Source organism: Anolis sagrei, chromosome 4 (assembly GCF_037176765.1).
Source record: "Anolis sagrei isolate rAnoSag1 chromosome 4, rAnoSag1.mat, whole genome shotgun sequence".
In the NCBI taxonomy this organism is placed as follows: domain Eukaryota; kingdom Metazoa; phylum Chordata; class Lepidosauria; order Squamata; family Dactyloidae; genus Anolis; species Anolis sagrei.
In genome coordinates, this window is record NC_090024.1 from 196,739,309 (window position 1) to 196,754,437 (window position 15,129).

The 15,129-nt window shown below is 38.7% G+C and overlaps 1 protein-coding gene across 1 annotated transcript in view; it reads right to left on the reverse strand.

Moving 5' to 3' along the window:
- Window positions 1–15,129, reverse strand: part of CD34 (CD34 molecule) — a 44,881-nt gene that overhangs the window by 9,753 nt on the left and 19,999 nt on the right. Inside the window, exons 2-5 of the mRNA XM_060772846.2 lie at window positions 11,768–11,902; window positions 11,279–11,541; window positions 9,820–9,894; window positions 2,811–2,943 (exon numbers count right to left, since the gene is read on the reverse strand). Of these exons, the coding sequence (XP_060628829.2) occupies window positions 2,811–2,943; window positions 9,820–9,894; window positions 11,279–11,541; window positions 11,768–11,902 (606 nt within the window). The remainder of the gene's footprint in view (window positions 1–2,810; window positions 2,944–9,819; window positions 9,895–11,278; window positions 11,542–11,767; window positions 11,903–15,129) is intronic.

Sequence of the window (15,129 nt, forward strand, 5' to 3'; positions counted from 1 at the left end):
ACTCCAAACATCAACCACTCAAACTGCATAAACCACTCACTCTTAACTACATGGCTGATGCAATTTGTGCAAAAACCTAGGATCCTAACAAAGAAACCGAGGGGTTATATCGAGGGGTATAACCTCTTTCACAGAGACCGAACAAAGGGGAGAGGAGGCGGAGTAGCCTTATATGTCAAAAACTCTTATGCTACAGAAGAGATTCAAGACAGCAATCTGGGAAACCAGCTTGAAATCATCTGGATAAGAATCAAGGGAACTGGGACTCAAAAAGATGTCGTTGTAGGCGTCTACTACAGACCCCCAAGCCAGGAGGAAGAACTTGATGAAGTCTTCTGCCAACAGTTGACCAAACATGCACAGAGAAGAGATGTAGTAGTCATGGGCGACTTCAACTATCCCGATATTTGCTGGAAAACAAACTCGGCCAAGAGTACAAGGTCCAACAAATTCCTCGCTTGCCTTGCAGACAATTTCATGGTCCAGAAGGTAGAAGAAGCAACAAGGGGATTGACTACTCTTGATCTCATCTTAACCAATGCGGAGGACCTGATCGATGCGGTTGAAGTGGTAGGATCCTTAGGGGCAAGTGACCATGTGCTCCTGCAATTTGAGGTACAAAGGAAGGCCGAAACTAAGACAAGTCAAACCCGCATTTTGGACTTTAGGAGAGCTGATTTCCAAAAAATGAAGGAAACGCTGAGCAGCATTCCGTGGACACAGATACTAAAAGACAAGGGAGTTACGGATGGATGGGAATTTCTCAAGAGTGAAATACTCAAGGCGCAATTGCAAACTGTGCCAACAAAGAGAAAAAATAGGACAAGTGCAAAGAAGCCAGAATGGATGTCCAAAGAACTTCTAACTGTGCTAAGACACAAAAGAGACATGCACAAGAAGTGGAAAAAGGGAGAAATCACCAAAGAAGAATTCAAACAAATAGCCAACACCTGTAGGGAAAAGGTCCGCAAGGCTAAAGCAAAAAACGAGCTCAGACTTGCCAGGGACATTAAAAACAATAAAAAGGGCTTCTATTCTTATGTCAGTAGAAAAAGGAAAAACAAGGAGGCGATAGGACCTCTTCGAGGAGAAGATGGGGCAATGCTGACAGGGGATAGGGAAAAGGCAGAACTACTTAATGCCTTCTTTGCCTCGGTCTTCTCACAAAAAGAGAGTCTTCAACCTCAGCAAGATGGAGTGGATGAGGGTTTGGAGGACATCCAACCCCAAATTGGGAAAGAAGTCGTCCAGGAATGACTAGCGGAAGTCATTTCGGAACCATTGGCAACCATCTTTGAGAGTTCTTGGAGAACGGGAGAAGTTCCAGCAGATTGGAGGAGGGCCAATGTGGTCCCAATCTTCAAGAAGGGAAAAAAGGATGACCCAAACAACTACCGTCCGGTCAGCCTCACGTCGATACCGGGCAAGATTCTGGAAAAGATTGTTAAGGAAGTGGTCTGCAAACACTTAGAAACAAATGCAGTCATCGCTAATAGTCAACATGGATTTATCAAAAACAAGTCATGTCAGACTAATCTGATCTCTTTCTTCGATAGAGCTACAAGCTGGGTAGATGCAGGGAATGCCATGGATGTAGCGTACCTGGATTTCAGTAAGGCCTTCGACAAGGTCCCCCATGACCTTCTGGCAAGGAAACTTATCCAATGTGGGCTAGGCAAAACTACGGTGAGGTGGATCTGTAATTGGTTAAGTGGACGAACACAGAGAGTGCTCACTAATGCTTCCTCTTCATCTTGGAAAGAAGTGACAAGTGGAGTGCCGCAGGGTTCCGTCCTGGGCCCGGTCCTGTTCAACATCTTTATTAATGACTTAGATTAAGGGCTAGAAGGCATGATCATCAAGTTTGCAGACGACACCAAATTGGGAGGGATAGCCAATAGTCCAGAGGACAGGAGCAGAATTCAAAACGATCTTGACAGATTAGAGAGATGGGCCAAAACCAACAAAATGAAGTTCAACAGCGACAAATGCAAGATACTCCACTTTGGCAGAAAAAACGAAATGCAAAGATACAGAATGGGTGACGCCTGGCTCGAGAGCAGTACGTGTGAAAAAGATCTTGGAGTCCTCGTGGACAACAAGTTAAACATGAGCCAACAATGTGATGTGGCAGCAAAAAAAGCCAATGGGATTTTGGCCTGCATCAATAGGAGCATAGTGTCTAGATCTAAGGAAGTAATGCTACCCCTCTATTCTGCTTTGGTTAGACCACACCTGGAATATTGTGTCCAATTCTGGGCGCCACAATTCAAGAGAGATATTGACAAGCTGGAATGTGTCCAGAGGAGGGCGACTAAAATGATCAAGGGTCTGGAGAACAAGCCCTATGAGGAGCGGCTTAGGGAACTGGGCATGTTTAGCCTGAAGAAGAGAAGGCTGAGAGGAGATATGATAGCCATGTATAAATATGTGAGAGGAAGCCACAGGGAGGAGGGAGCAACCTTGTTTTCTGCTTCCTTGGAGACTAGGACGCGGAACAATGGCTTCAAACTACAAGAGAGGAGATTCCATCTGAACATTAGGAAGAACTTCCTGACTGTGAGAGCCGTTCAGCAGTGGAACTCTCTGCCCCGGAGTGTGGTGGAGGCTCCTTCTTTGGAAGCTTTTAAACAGAGGCTGGATGGCCATTTGTCAGGGGTGATTTGAATGCAATATTCCTGCTTCTTGGCAGGGGGTTGGACTGGATGGCCCATGAGGTCTCTTCCAACTCTTTAATTCTATGATTCTATGATTCTATGAAACAACACACCTTATTCCTTGAAAACATTATACAAATTGGTTTGACTGACCTTTATCATTAACACCAACCAAAAGTATGCACCTGCTATTCAGAGCAGATTTTGTCAGTTTGATGTGGCACGTATCATTTGCTGCACAAAGCACCTTTTCCAGGTGTTCTCTTTTCTGGTTTATAAACTGTTCCTGCAAGAATGGAGGGGGAAAGGTTAAAGAAATTTTTTACAGCTCTAATTCATTATCTTTGTATTAGTAAACTGACTAGGAACGGCTTTCACCACAATACTTCCTTACAACTGTCAGATGCTTGTCTGCTTCATGCCAGGAGAGTTACAATGTGTGTAGGGATCCATTATAATGTCGAAAAGTTTCTCAAGAAATGAAAGAACCAGAAGAATTGTTTAATAATAATAATAATAATAATAATCATCATCATCATCATCATCATCATCATCATCATCATTATTTGTTTACTGTTCTGTCTCCCCAAAGGGAGTCAGGGCAGTTTCCAATATGTAAGGCAAGCATTCAAGTGCCGGAAAGAAACCATACAGACAATTGCATCAAGATAAGCACATTTGACAATATAACACAATCTAATTAAACTTAACGGATAAAATAAACAGTAACTGAAAACATCATACAAAATACAAAAAAAAAATCAATTAAAATACACAAAAGATAAAAATATTAAAAATCCATTTCATTGTAGCTCTGTCAGTAGAGGTTCAACAAAACCCATAGCTAGGGTTACCAATGGACGTGGCCAACTATAAGAGGGCTGGGCATGAGATAGTGCAAATAGCAAGCTGGCATGATCCTGGCATAATTTCAATGGAATTTCAATGGAATTAAGTGTGTAAAGGAGAGTTGCATAATTTTGTATTCTTGTTGTGTGTTACAATGTGTATAACAAATAGGGGGGAGCCACATGGTCTTAGGGGAGACTATGCACTAGATTGGGGTGGCAACTATAATCCTCCAGATATTTTCTAATTACAAAACCTATAAAACCACACTATTGAGTATGTGGTGTATGGATGAGGGGAATTCTCAGCCCAAAACATTTGGAGGGTCACATCTACATATCACTTCTTTAGAATCTGCTTTAACTGTGTCAGTTTAAGCTTTCATTTGCCTACTTATAGCTTTAGTGGATGTACTGGATCAAGGGCCCAGTTACTGAAAAAATAAATGCTTAAATAAGGAAACATTCATCAGCTAATTAATGTCCCTATATCAATAGCAGTGTTTTAAAAAAAAATGGGGTGAAATTTTCTTAGCTGTGTCCTCTTTAAGAAGTGAAGAGTGAAACAAGCCGAAGCAATTCTTTGCTTTGCCGTTATAAGCACTGTCTCCTTTTTCATTGTCACTGGGAAGGAAATGAGGGAAATAACAAACAAACACTTGGCCTCTTCATAGTAGGAAATGCCTTGAGTATTTCTGACTATTCTTTCAGTGCACGTTTCGCAAGGGATAAAATCTTCCCACACACAAATAAAATCATCCCTTTGCTCCCAACAGTTGTGACTTTTGGGTAGGAGGAAATGGGAGAGAAAGTTGGGACATTGCAGCTTTTTCCTCCTTTTGGTCAGAGAACAAAGCTACTAGAATTCAGTCTATACAATTCCTGTTGATTGGGCTCAGGGCCAGATTTTGGTAAAAAAACAAACACCCCTAAATATATAATAGTATATTCAAAAGTCCACAGCACTTTGCTATAGAATGGAATGATGACATGAAAGGCAGAGTTTGTATATCTAATATTATCAATCGAAGAGTACCACTGGTTTGAACATTGCGGGTTGACTGAAGACTAGCAGTCAACTCCCCTGTTTAAAGAGCTCCATTGGCTGCCGTTTATTTTCCGGTTCCAATTCAAAGTACAGGTCATTACCTATAAAGCCCTAAACGGTTTGGGACCCACCTATCTTCGTGATTGTGACTGTATCTCCCTCCATGAACCTGCCCGATCCCTCAGATCCTTGGGGGAGGCTCTTCTCTCACAACTACCGCTATCTCAGGCCTGCCTTATGGGAACAAGGGAGAGAGCCTTTTTCTCAGTGGCTCCCCGACTATGGAATACATTGCCCTGTGAGATTAACCAAGCCCCTATTTTAGAAAGCTTTAAGAAGAATCTCAAAACCTGGCTTTTCCGCTGTGCTTTTGGAGATTAATCATATAATCTCATATTTGCTGTTATCCCTCAACATCTGTCTTTAGTGCATACTCCCTTCCCTCCTGTATGAAGGCTCCTTTTGACCCCATTCCGGAAGAGTTTCTCCCCCACAAATAACCTGATCCATTGTTATCTCACCCTGTGTTCTTAGCCATGTTTTTAGCCTTAGTATTTTATTCCGTACATGCGGCCCGCTCACTGTTTAATGTTATGAATGATTGTATTGTAATTTTATTTTGTTTGGTATGTTTTTATATTTTATGTAATTTATCATGCTGTTGTTTGTGTTCTGATTTTATTTATTGTATTGCATTGTTGGGCTTGGTCTCATGTAAACCGCCCTGTGTCCCCACTGGGGAGATGGTGGCGGGGTATAAATAAAGTTTATTATTATTTATTATAGAGTTCAAAGCCATGGAAATCTCTTGGGTAAACTTGGATGTCATATTCTTTCAGCCTCAGAGAAAGGAAGAAGCAAATCCCTCTGAACAAATCTTACCAATAAATCACCATAATAGGTTTACCTGGAGGTCACCATAATTCAGGAATCTGAAGCTACACAATAACAGTATTATCAGTAAGATGCAGAGGAGCTTTCCTGTGTGTGTCCATGGCAATTAGTTGGAGCTATTGCAGGGAGCTCTGGCGTGGGCTGGTCCATGAGGTCACGAAGAGTCGGAGACGACTGAACAAAAGAACAACAACAACAATTGCCGATCAAACATTTAAGATAATACCTACTCATTGCTTTGGCAAAAACTGCAATTTTCAGTTAGTATAATTATTATAGTTTTAATTGCTTTTAGGTTATTTTTATTATGTAACATTAAATGTTTTAATTAATATGTATATATATATGTATGTATGTATGTATGTATGTTGTGGCATCTAATTGTTGCCAATTTGTACGCCGCCCTGAGTTGCCTTCGGGCTGAAAAGAGTGAGATAAAAATGTTGTAAATAAATTAATAAACTGCCAGAGTTTTAAGATCTGCAAGAGAAGGCTTTCTATCAATCTCACCTTCATCACAGGCACATTTGGTGAGAACCCAGGAAAAAGCCTTCTTGGTGGCTATTCCCAAATTGTGGACTTCCTTTCATGGAGGTTCAGCTGGCCCCTCTTTCTTCTGCTTTCATTGGCTAGCTAAGACATTTCTATTGAGGAAAGCCTTTAATTTATGTGACAGAAAGAGTTATTAAGGGAGTTGTACTTTTATCTTTTTTATTATGTCTAGCCTGTATTTTATATTGTTTTAATCTTGGGTTCTTAACTGAAGTGTTGTTTAATTGGTTTTTAAACTGTATCAATATTTTCAAGAAAGAAAGAAAGAAGTCTCCATGTTGTGTGGGTGTTTTTTGGATTCCTTCAGAAAGTCTTTGTTCCTAAATGAATATTACATCTGAAATGATCTGTTGATTAAGAAAGTTCCCTGGAATCTTTGTAGCCAATTCCTCAAAAGGAATTGTCCCAAGGAAAACAGATTAAGAACAGATTTGTAATATCAAGGGAACTACATAGTTTTATTATAACAAAATTCAGTGTTATGTACAATGAATATCCCAATTTGTGCCACTATGGAACTTTGAAAATGTAAAAAAAGGGAGGGTTTTTTAAAAATGATGTACATTTTAACTGGAAAAAACCCAGATCTGATTATGTATGAAGCAAGCTATTTTACTAGATCTCTTTCTCTCTCTTTCTCTGTCTGTATGTCTGCATATGTATCTATCTTGTGAGAGAGCAGATAAGCAGGCAGAAGATTGTAGCCTAAGTTTGGAAAAAGCCCATGGAAATTGTGTGTTTCTATGTAAGCCCAGAACATTGAGCTTAGTATTCCAAGGTTGTATTCAATACACTGCTTGTTGACCCCAAAGTTCAGTCCTTTCTCCTCAATCAAGTCTACAAACTATCAAAGTCACAGGTTGTTCCTTAGTATATGGGCACAGTGGGACTTGCTATCCACCTGTTTTATAAATAATTGCTTCTAAACCTGATTGTTTCCTGTCCCCTTAGAACTAGACCCCTGCAGATTTTGACCATACACCTACTTTGATTCTGATTGGATTAGTAATCACATTTAATTATTTGGTTTTAATGTAAATGTTTATTTTAACTGTATGTTGTCTTTATGTCATTGAATTGTTCATTATCACATGACCACAAATTCAATCTTCATATACACAAAGCAGAATTGAGGCAAAAGTGTATGTCATTCTACCTCAGACTACAGTAGTGAGCAGGGAATGATTTTGGAAAGGAAAATTTCCTCATGTTATAAAATAATGAACACCTACATTTAAGTGAGGAATCAAACCACTAGTAGATCAAGGAGAAATGTTGTAGTCCTGTTTTCTCTGTGCATTTGTTTTCTAATTGCAGTGAGATAGGCAAAGAATTTCCAGACATCATGCAATTCAAAGATATTTGATAGCTGAGTTCACTAAAACTACAACTGGTTCTGAAAAGTCTTGATGTGATGACATAACTAACTAAAAAATCAACTATTCAAAACTAACTAAAAAAATCAACTATTCAAAACAAAAATATGCCTGGGAAAATAGAATGTACAAAATAAAAATCTAATCAAATATTTCCATAGACATTAGTTTGGTTGACTGAAACAAAAACACCCTGAAGTAGATTTCCCTTTGCTGTGGAAAGAACTCTTCAGAGAATGTCAGAGTTTCCTTTGTACTGAACAGAGATATAAAACATTTTACTGGAAAAGGCCAACAGGAAAATCGAGAAGAGATTCTGTCCTTTTTTGTCTGCTCACAACACAGACACAATTATCAGTTCTCTTAAAAGGAAGATCTTAGGCACAATGAACAGCAGTTTGTTTTCCTCACATCAAGATCAGTGAAGAGAGATGTTTGCAACTCTCATTGATTTACAGTAAATATTTTAATTATTAAGATAGTTCGGGTCAATAAAGCATGATGATACCCTTTCAGTTTATGCCAGTGTGGTATAGTGTTGGACTAGGACACTGGAGACATTGCTCAGGCATGAAAACTAGCCTGAAGACAGCCTCTCTTGAGGGTAACAATAACATCCTACACAAAGCTTAATTAATGTATTGTTTTGTCAGCATTAAGGGTTTTCTTCCCAGCTTAGATCAGATCTCCAGCCAATCACTGCATTTATATCTCACTTTTCTTTAATCCTCTCCCTATTCAGGAGCCCAATAGGTTTAAATATGAAGGCATACATTATGGAAAGTAAAGGAAGGGGGGGATCTTTCCTGAAACCATGAAGCAATTTCAGAAGACCATCCAATTCTCTTTTCTTTTCCAAATATCATCAGGCCTATAGAATCAAAGAATTATAGTTGGAGAGGGCCTAAAAACCATCTAGCTCAATTCCTTGCCATGCAGGAATATATGAAGGACTCCTGACCTATGAACACCCACCTCTGTTAAAAAACCTCCAGAGAAGGAGCCTCCACCACACCCCATGGTAGAATACTCTACAGTACAACTTCTTAAGCTTTTTCCATTTGCAATTCCTTTCTACCCAATAAATAGTTATGTGAGCCCAGGAATATAGGCATACAAAATAAGTATAAAACCAAACATTTACTGATAATAAATCAGCATTAGCAAGGTTTGCTAAGCAGGCTGATTTCCCCGTTTTATGAAACCCAGCTGAAGCATTTCCTGCTTAGCCCACTGTAAACACTGTACATTGTTGTTGACAGATTCATGCAATGTCTAAACATCAGAAACTTTTTACTGTTGCCAATTTTTTGTGACCCCAGCATTGAGCTAAGGGAATCTCATTTGGAGTTCGGACCCACAGTTTAAAAAGCATTGTTTTAGAACAATATATTATTTCCCATATCCCTTTACATGTTGTTTCTGTGCACATTCAGAAGAAGACCTACAAGCCACTCTAAACACCTTTGCAGAAGCATACAAGAAGCTCGGCCTCTCATTGAACATTGAGAAAACCAAACTGCTCTTCTAGCAATCACCAGCCAATCCCTCTCCAATGCCAGAAATACAGCTTAATGGTGTAACATTAGAAAATGTTGACTATTTCCGCTACTTTGGCAGTCACCTCTCCTCAAAAGTCAACATTGACACTGAAATACAACACTGCCTGAGCTCTGCGAGTGCAGCATTTTTCCAAATAAAGCACAGAATGTTTGAGGACTGAGACATTCGTAGGAATACCAAGTTGCTATTGTCCTCCCAACTCTGCTATGTGCCTGCGAAACATGGACTATATACAGATGTCACATGCAACTCCTGGAATGATTCAATCAGCGCTGTCTCCGAAAAATCTTGCAAATCTCTTGGGAAGACAGGTGGACAAATGTCAGCGTGCTGGAAGAAGCAAATACCATCAGCATTGAAGCGATGGTCTTCCGCTATCACCCCCACTGGACCAGCCATGTTGACCAAATGCCTGATCACTGTCTTCTGAAGCAGTTGCTCTACTCCAAACTCAAGAATGGAAAATGGAATGTTGGAGGACAGGAAAAGAGATTTAAAGATGGGCTCAAAGCCAACCTTAAAACATGTGGCATATACACCGAGAACTGGGAAGCCCTGGCCCTAGAACTCTCTATCTGGAGGTCAGCTGTACCAGCAGTGCTGTAGAATTTGAAGAGGCATGAATGGAGGGTGAAAAGGAGACACATGCCAAGAGGAAGGCGCATCAAGCCTACCCTGTCTGGAAACTGATGCCCTCACTGCAGGAGAACATGCAGGTCAAGAATAGGGCTCCACAGTCACCTGTGGACCCACCGCCAGGATACCGAACTTGGAGGACAATCTTACTCGGACAACAAGAGATCGCCGAAGTAAGTAAGTACATGTTGCCCACTGTAACAGAGTGCCTGGTGTTATTTTTGTCTGCCTGTCTTGTTACTTACACATGTGGAAGATCCATTGAGCTCCAAGCAGATGACTTTTGTACTTTTTACTTCCTTGAGATTCATACATGTGAACTAGAAAAGAATTGAGGGAAGAACACTGTCATTTTGCTTAGAAGAGCAGATGTTTCCTTATAGCCAATTCTATTTATTTTTATTACATACTACTGCCACATTTGAATGCCCCATCATCTAAGCCAAGCAACTGAGGAAGGTCTTCCCTCCATCTCAACTGCCACTGGTCTGAACTTGGAACAAGAGAAGAGTAGGCGGTTGTTGCTGAACTTAACATCCTCCTCTACTTTCATTTCCTTTTCCTCTTGTGTTTTGTATTACCTACACAATAGGCCTCAGGGCATATTAACAATTTTTAAAACATCTCTAGGATTCTTTCTGGCTGAAGGGCAAGGTATAAATACTTTACATAAACAGATAAATAAATAAACAAATAAACAAATCCACCCTCATACTCTCTCTGTGAGGTTGACAGACCTCCTCATTAAATATTATTTAAAATGCAACCAACATAGAATATTTCATTATTTTTAACAGAAGAAAATAAAACCACATTTATAAAGCAGATGATTAGAATGCAGTACAATTCAGCCTTTGAAACATGAGATATATGCCCAAATCTACTAGTATTTTCTTACTCATTTTACAACATTTCAAAATGCTCCATAATATTAATTGGCAGTGGTCACAGTGCATTAATTTTTTAAAAAAAAACATGTCTCCTTTTTGCTATATGACACAGATGGCAGACAATAGAAATCCATAGTTTGGTGAGAATTTTTTGCAGTTTACGATTTATTATTATGATTCGCAAAATCACACATTGAGGGCTTTTTTTTTTTAAAAAAAAATACAGACAACAATATCTTCTGTGCATAAAATATTCCTAGATCAAAACAAGTTAAAGCAGGAAATCTCTGCTACTACCTGCGCAGGAAGTACTGTTTTCTGTGCAAAAATATCACATGCAAATTTTGCTATGAAGACTTTCTCATAGTGGCAACCAAATTAGTAAATTTTGTTGCTTCTTTTGAGAATGAAGTTAGTAAAGAATTGCAGTCTTAGAAGTCACAGTCTGGGTGCAGCTACACTGTAGAATGCCTGACTTTACCTGCCATGGCTCAGTGCTATAGTCTCAAGTAAAGACCCTCACGGGCAGTACTGTATAACCATGTGAATGTTGCTCAAACATGGCCATGAAAAGAGGAGCCAAGTCAGCCTAGAAACCGGATCCTAATTTTCTCAGCAAAGACAACACTGGAATTGATGGGAGTGGGGGATGATGATTTTAAAGGCTTTCCCCCAATTAGGAAATATTATGCTACTTAATTAGTGGATAAAATGAATTAAAGGGTTAATCACAGATCTAAAAAAAACGTTGGGTACAATGAAGCTTTCTTTCACTATGTCTAAGCCAGCAGCTGAAATTATTTATATTACTTGCCTGCACTTGACTGTCTTCAACTCTGGCTGTGTTAGATGATGTGGTGACCTCAGTTTTTGTCTGCAGAATAGGACTAGATGTCACAGATTTTACTGCAATTGGAGTTTCAGTTGTTCCATTGCTGGCAGCATATGATTCATTCCCTTGTGTTGTAAATATGTGTGATATTGATCTGGCTGTTGTTACAGGCGGAATAAGGGTGCTGCTGGCATTCTTTTTGAGTGCTATATCTTCTGAGGTTGAATTTTCTGGTATTAGAGATACTATAAGGAGAAAAGAGTACATGTAACCATACATGAACATCTGAGAACTCCCAGGATCGAACTATATCCCTGCTGGTACTATCATGTAGCATGTCTTCATAGGTTGCATTTATGTGCTCTGCTAAATTTGCAATTCTGTACAGATTTAGTCTCATAGAATTATATTCACCTTAATTATTTTTGTTTCATACCTTGTAGCTACAAAGCCAAGGGCAATGCCTTTTACCTGCTGTTGTTGAAACTTTAGGTGTAGTGGCAACTCCAGTTGGCATTTTTGTGGTGGCAGTGGGTTTCACGGTGGTGGTAGCAACTGGTGAAACCTTTTCCGAAGTTGTTGCTTCATCTGCAAAAACATGATTGTCTAAAAGAAAGAGAGAAATTATAGCTCAGTAACACAGTGTAGAATTGAATAACAATCTCTGATGGGATGCAATGTAGCAATTCCATAATATATATGTGTGTGTACACACACAAATGTGTCAATCTCACAAATAAGTCAAGGTTTATATCTCTTGACCATTTTATCATGTTTTCCTTCATCTGTTCAGTTTCAGTAGACCATATTAATAATTGTTGGTATATTTTCCTAATTAATTTTGTGTCTGTTTTTAGTATCTTGTCCCAAAATGTTTCTTTTATTTCAAAGCCTATTTTGTTATCTGTGTTCAAGTTCTCTTTGATTTGCCATATTGAAACCAAGAGAGTGATGGGTCAATTGATGTTAGTTCTTCAAATGTTCTAAGCTTTGCTCCTTGTGTGTTTATTTTCAATAACTGTCTATATGATAACCATTTCTCTCTGGGAAGCTCTCTCATATGGTCGGCCTCATTTGGCGAGAACCATAATGGTGTCTTTGTGTATAATCTTTCTTTGTACTTACTCCATGTTTGAATAAGAACTGCTCTCGTGAAGTGGTTTTTAAAGGTTTTTTTTGCCCTTTTTTGTCTCTCCTCTCCATAGGTAGCTATGCCACCCCTGAACCAGGTCAAAGCCTTCTACAGCTAATATTTTTCTTTTTTCTAATGTTATCCAGTCTCTTATCCAAGTTAAGGCGGAAGCATCGTAGTACGACTGAAAGTCTGGGAGGCCTAGGTCTCCTCTTTTTTTAATCCTCTGCCAGATTTTTTAAACTTATTCTGTGTTTTTTTTACCTTTCCAGATAAATTTTGCTATTTTTTTACGCCATTTCTGTAGAGTTGTTTTAGTTCTTAAGAGTCTTTAGAGTCTGGAACAGGAAGAGAATGTTCGGTAAAATGTTCATTTTAACTGTAGCAATTTTCCCAAGTAGGGAGAGATTCAAATTTTCCCATGTCTTCATTTTTCCTTTTATTTCTGACCACCTTTTTATAGTTATTTTTCAGTAAATGTGCATTGCTAGCTGTGATTATTACTCCTAGATATTTTGTCTTTGTGACAATTTTAATTCCTGTTTTTTTCTTGTAATTTTTTCTTTCTCTCTTTACCGATATTTTTGGCAATAATTTGCATTCTATCTCTATTTATTTTGAATCCTGCCACTTCGCCAAATCTTTTAATTTCTTGTAGCCATTTGTTTATACCATCCAGAGGATCTTCTACAATAATAGATGAGATTTTCTATTGACTGTAGATAAGTCAGCCTGTGTTTTTGGGGTTTTTTTTAACTAAACCTTTAGACATACATGAATATACTTGTATCCAATTTATTTATTTATCATGTCATGGGCAACCAGACAATTGTATTACATTTCTAACAGAACAAAACAAACAAACAAACAAACAAACAAACAAACAGACAGACAGACAAAACACAAAATTTGCAAGCTTGGTAGTTGATTAAATCCAATGAGGTCATCCTATTCATAAGTGCATTTGCATTATTTGAAGCAAGCAATAATTTGCATGTGTGGAAGAACTGTGTATTCAAACACTTTAGATGGTCTGGAGTAGAGACAAATGCAGCTCAGAGTCAAGAAGAATACAGTAATCAAGGATAAAGATGATTTGAGTCTTTTCTAAAACGGGCTGGAGTTTTCTTGGATACTATATAACCCAGTATTTTTTGAAATGAAATCTATCTCATCTCTTCAGAATTATTCCAGAATTAGCTAAGATGGATGATGCAAGTAAAACAAAATTGTTGTTTCCAGGACAAAGATTCAAAGGTGTTCTGTTGTGGGAAACAGGTATATTTTTGCCAAAACAAAATGTAATGCTTCACTACTTTAAACTTCTGAACCTTTCAAGGCAGTGTTAAAAAGTATTTTAACATTTTGGCTATTACTCCTGAATAATAATAAAAATGTTCTGTGGAAATGGTTAAAATCAGTCTGTGGGATGCTGCCTGAGTACACGATGAAAAAAGGAGTAAAAGAAGAGGGACAGGACTGGCGATAGTTTGGATATGAGAGTGGAAAAAAGAGAGAAAAGTAAAAAAAAAAAGATGCCTGGGTTTGTACTTGATGGACAGGAAGGGCAGTGAGGGAGTCAATGAGCAAGAAGAGAAGCACTTGGGGGGAAAAGATTAGAAGTTCATTATTGTGTTTGAAACAACAATGAAATATCCAAGCAGAAATAGAGACAGGCACCTGGCCATGCAGCATTGAGCAAAGGGATTGATAATAGAGATCCTTATTATTTGTACAGATACTACTGGTGGAAGTAGGATAAAATGAGGTTATGAGGCCACATTTTGTGCCTCTCTTTCTATCTGCATTTGTTTAATGACAGGAGCCAACCAATTAAAAGATACTAAGTTATAAATGAAATTGAAAATCTGCAAATGAAAAGAGCAATAGCAGAGCTTTCTAGATTGGGTCAAAAGAAGTATGAATTCTCATTCCTCGTGTTTTGCTTATAAGTGTCACCTCTGTCTCTAGTTGTTTCATTCCTTTTTAGGGCTGTTTTGTTATAATTATTGAATTCTTTCAAAGGTGTTTATTTAAATTAAAAAAAACTGGGACATGGTTTTCTGAGGTGTATGCTTTGGCTTGATGAGCAAGTTTTGTCACAATTCTTTAAAGTGTTCTTTGTAGACTGTTATAGTTACAAAACATTATTTCACTGATGTGCATTAGCATTACAGTAGGCACTCCACCTTCACAGGAGTTAGGGGTGTAGGATTTCTGTGAAAGTGAAAGAACTGAGAATAAAAAATCCCACTTTCTCTCTCTAGGAATCTCTAGGTCATCTAACATGATTCTGGCATCCAGACTTGTAGCCAAGGGGGTGGTGGTGGTGTTAGGGGTTCAACTCCCCCTCCATCCAAAAAAATTCAGGTTATAAAACACCCTGCTTTATTCATGAATTTTAACTGGTTAACCAAATCCCCATGCTAAGTCTATGAGAAGAAAAAATTAAACAAGTCCTTCCAGAACTGCAAGCAGTATCTCAAGCAAATTTTGATAATTTATTCACACTGTCATTACTTGCAGCAATGGCCAATATAGTGGAAGCAACTAAGTTGGCCTACCCATAACTGGCAGGCAAAGATTAAGGCATGTGGGGGGGGGGGGGATTTGAGGGCCCTCGTGAAGGAGACCAGACTTGATGGGAGCAGTTGACAGGGGTCGAGCTGTAGGTATTTAAGGCTGTTCTGCCCCCCCCCCC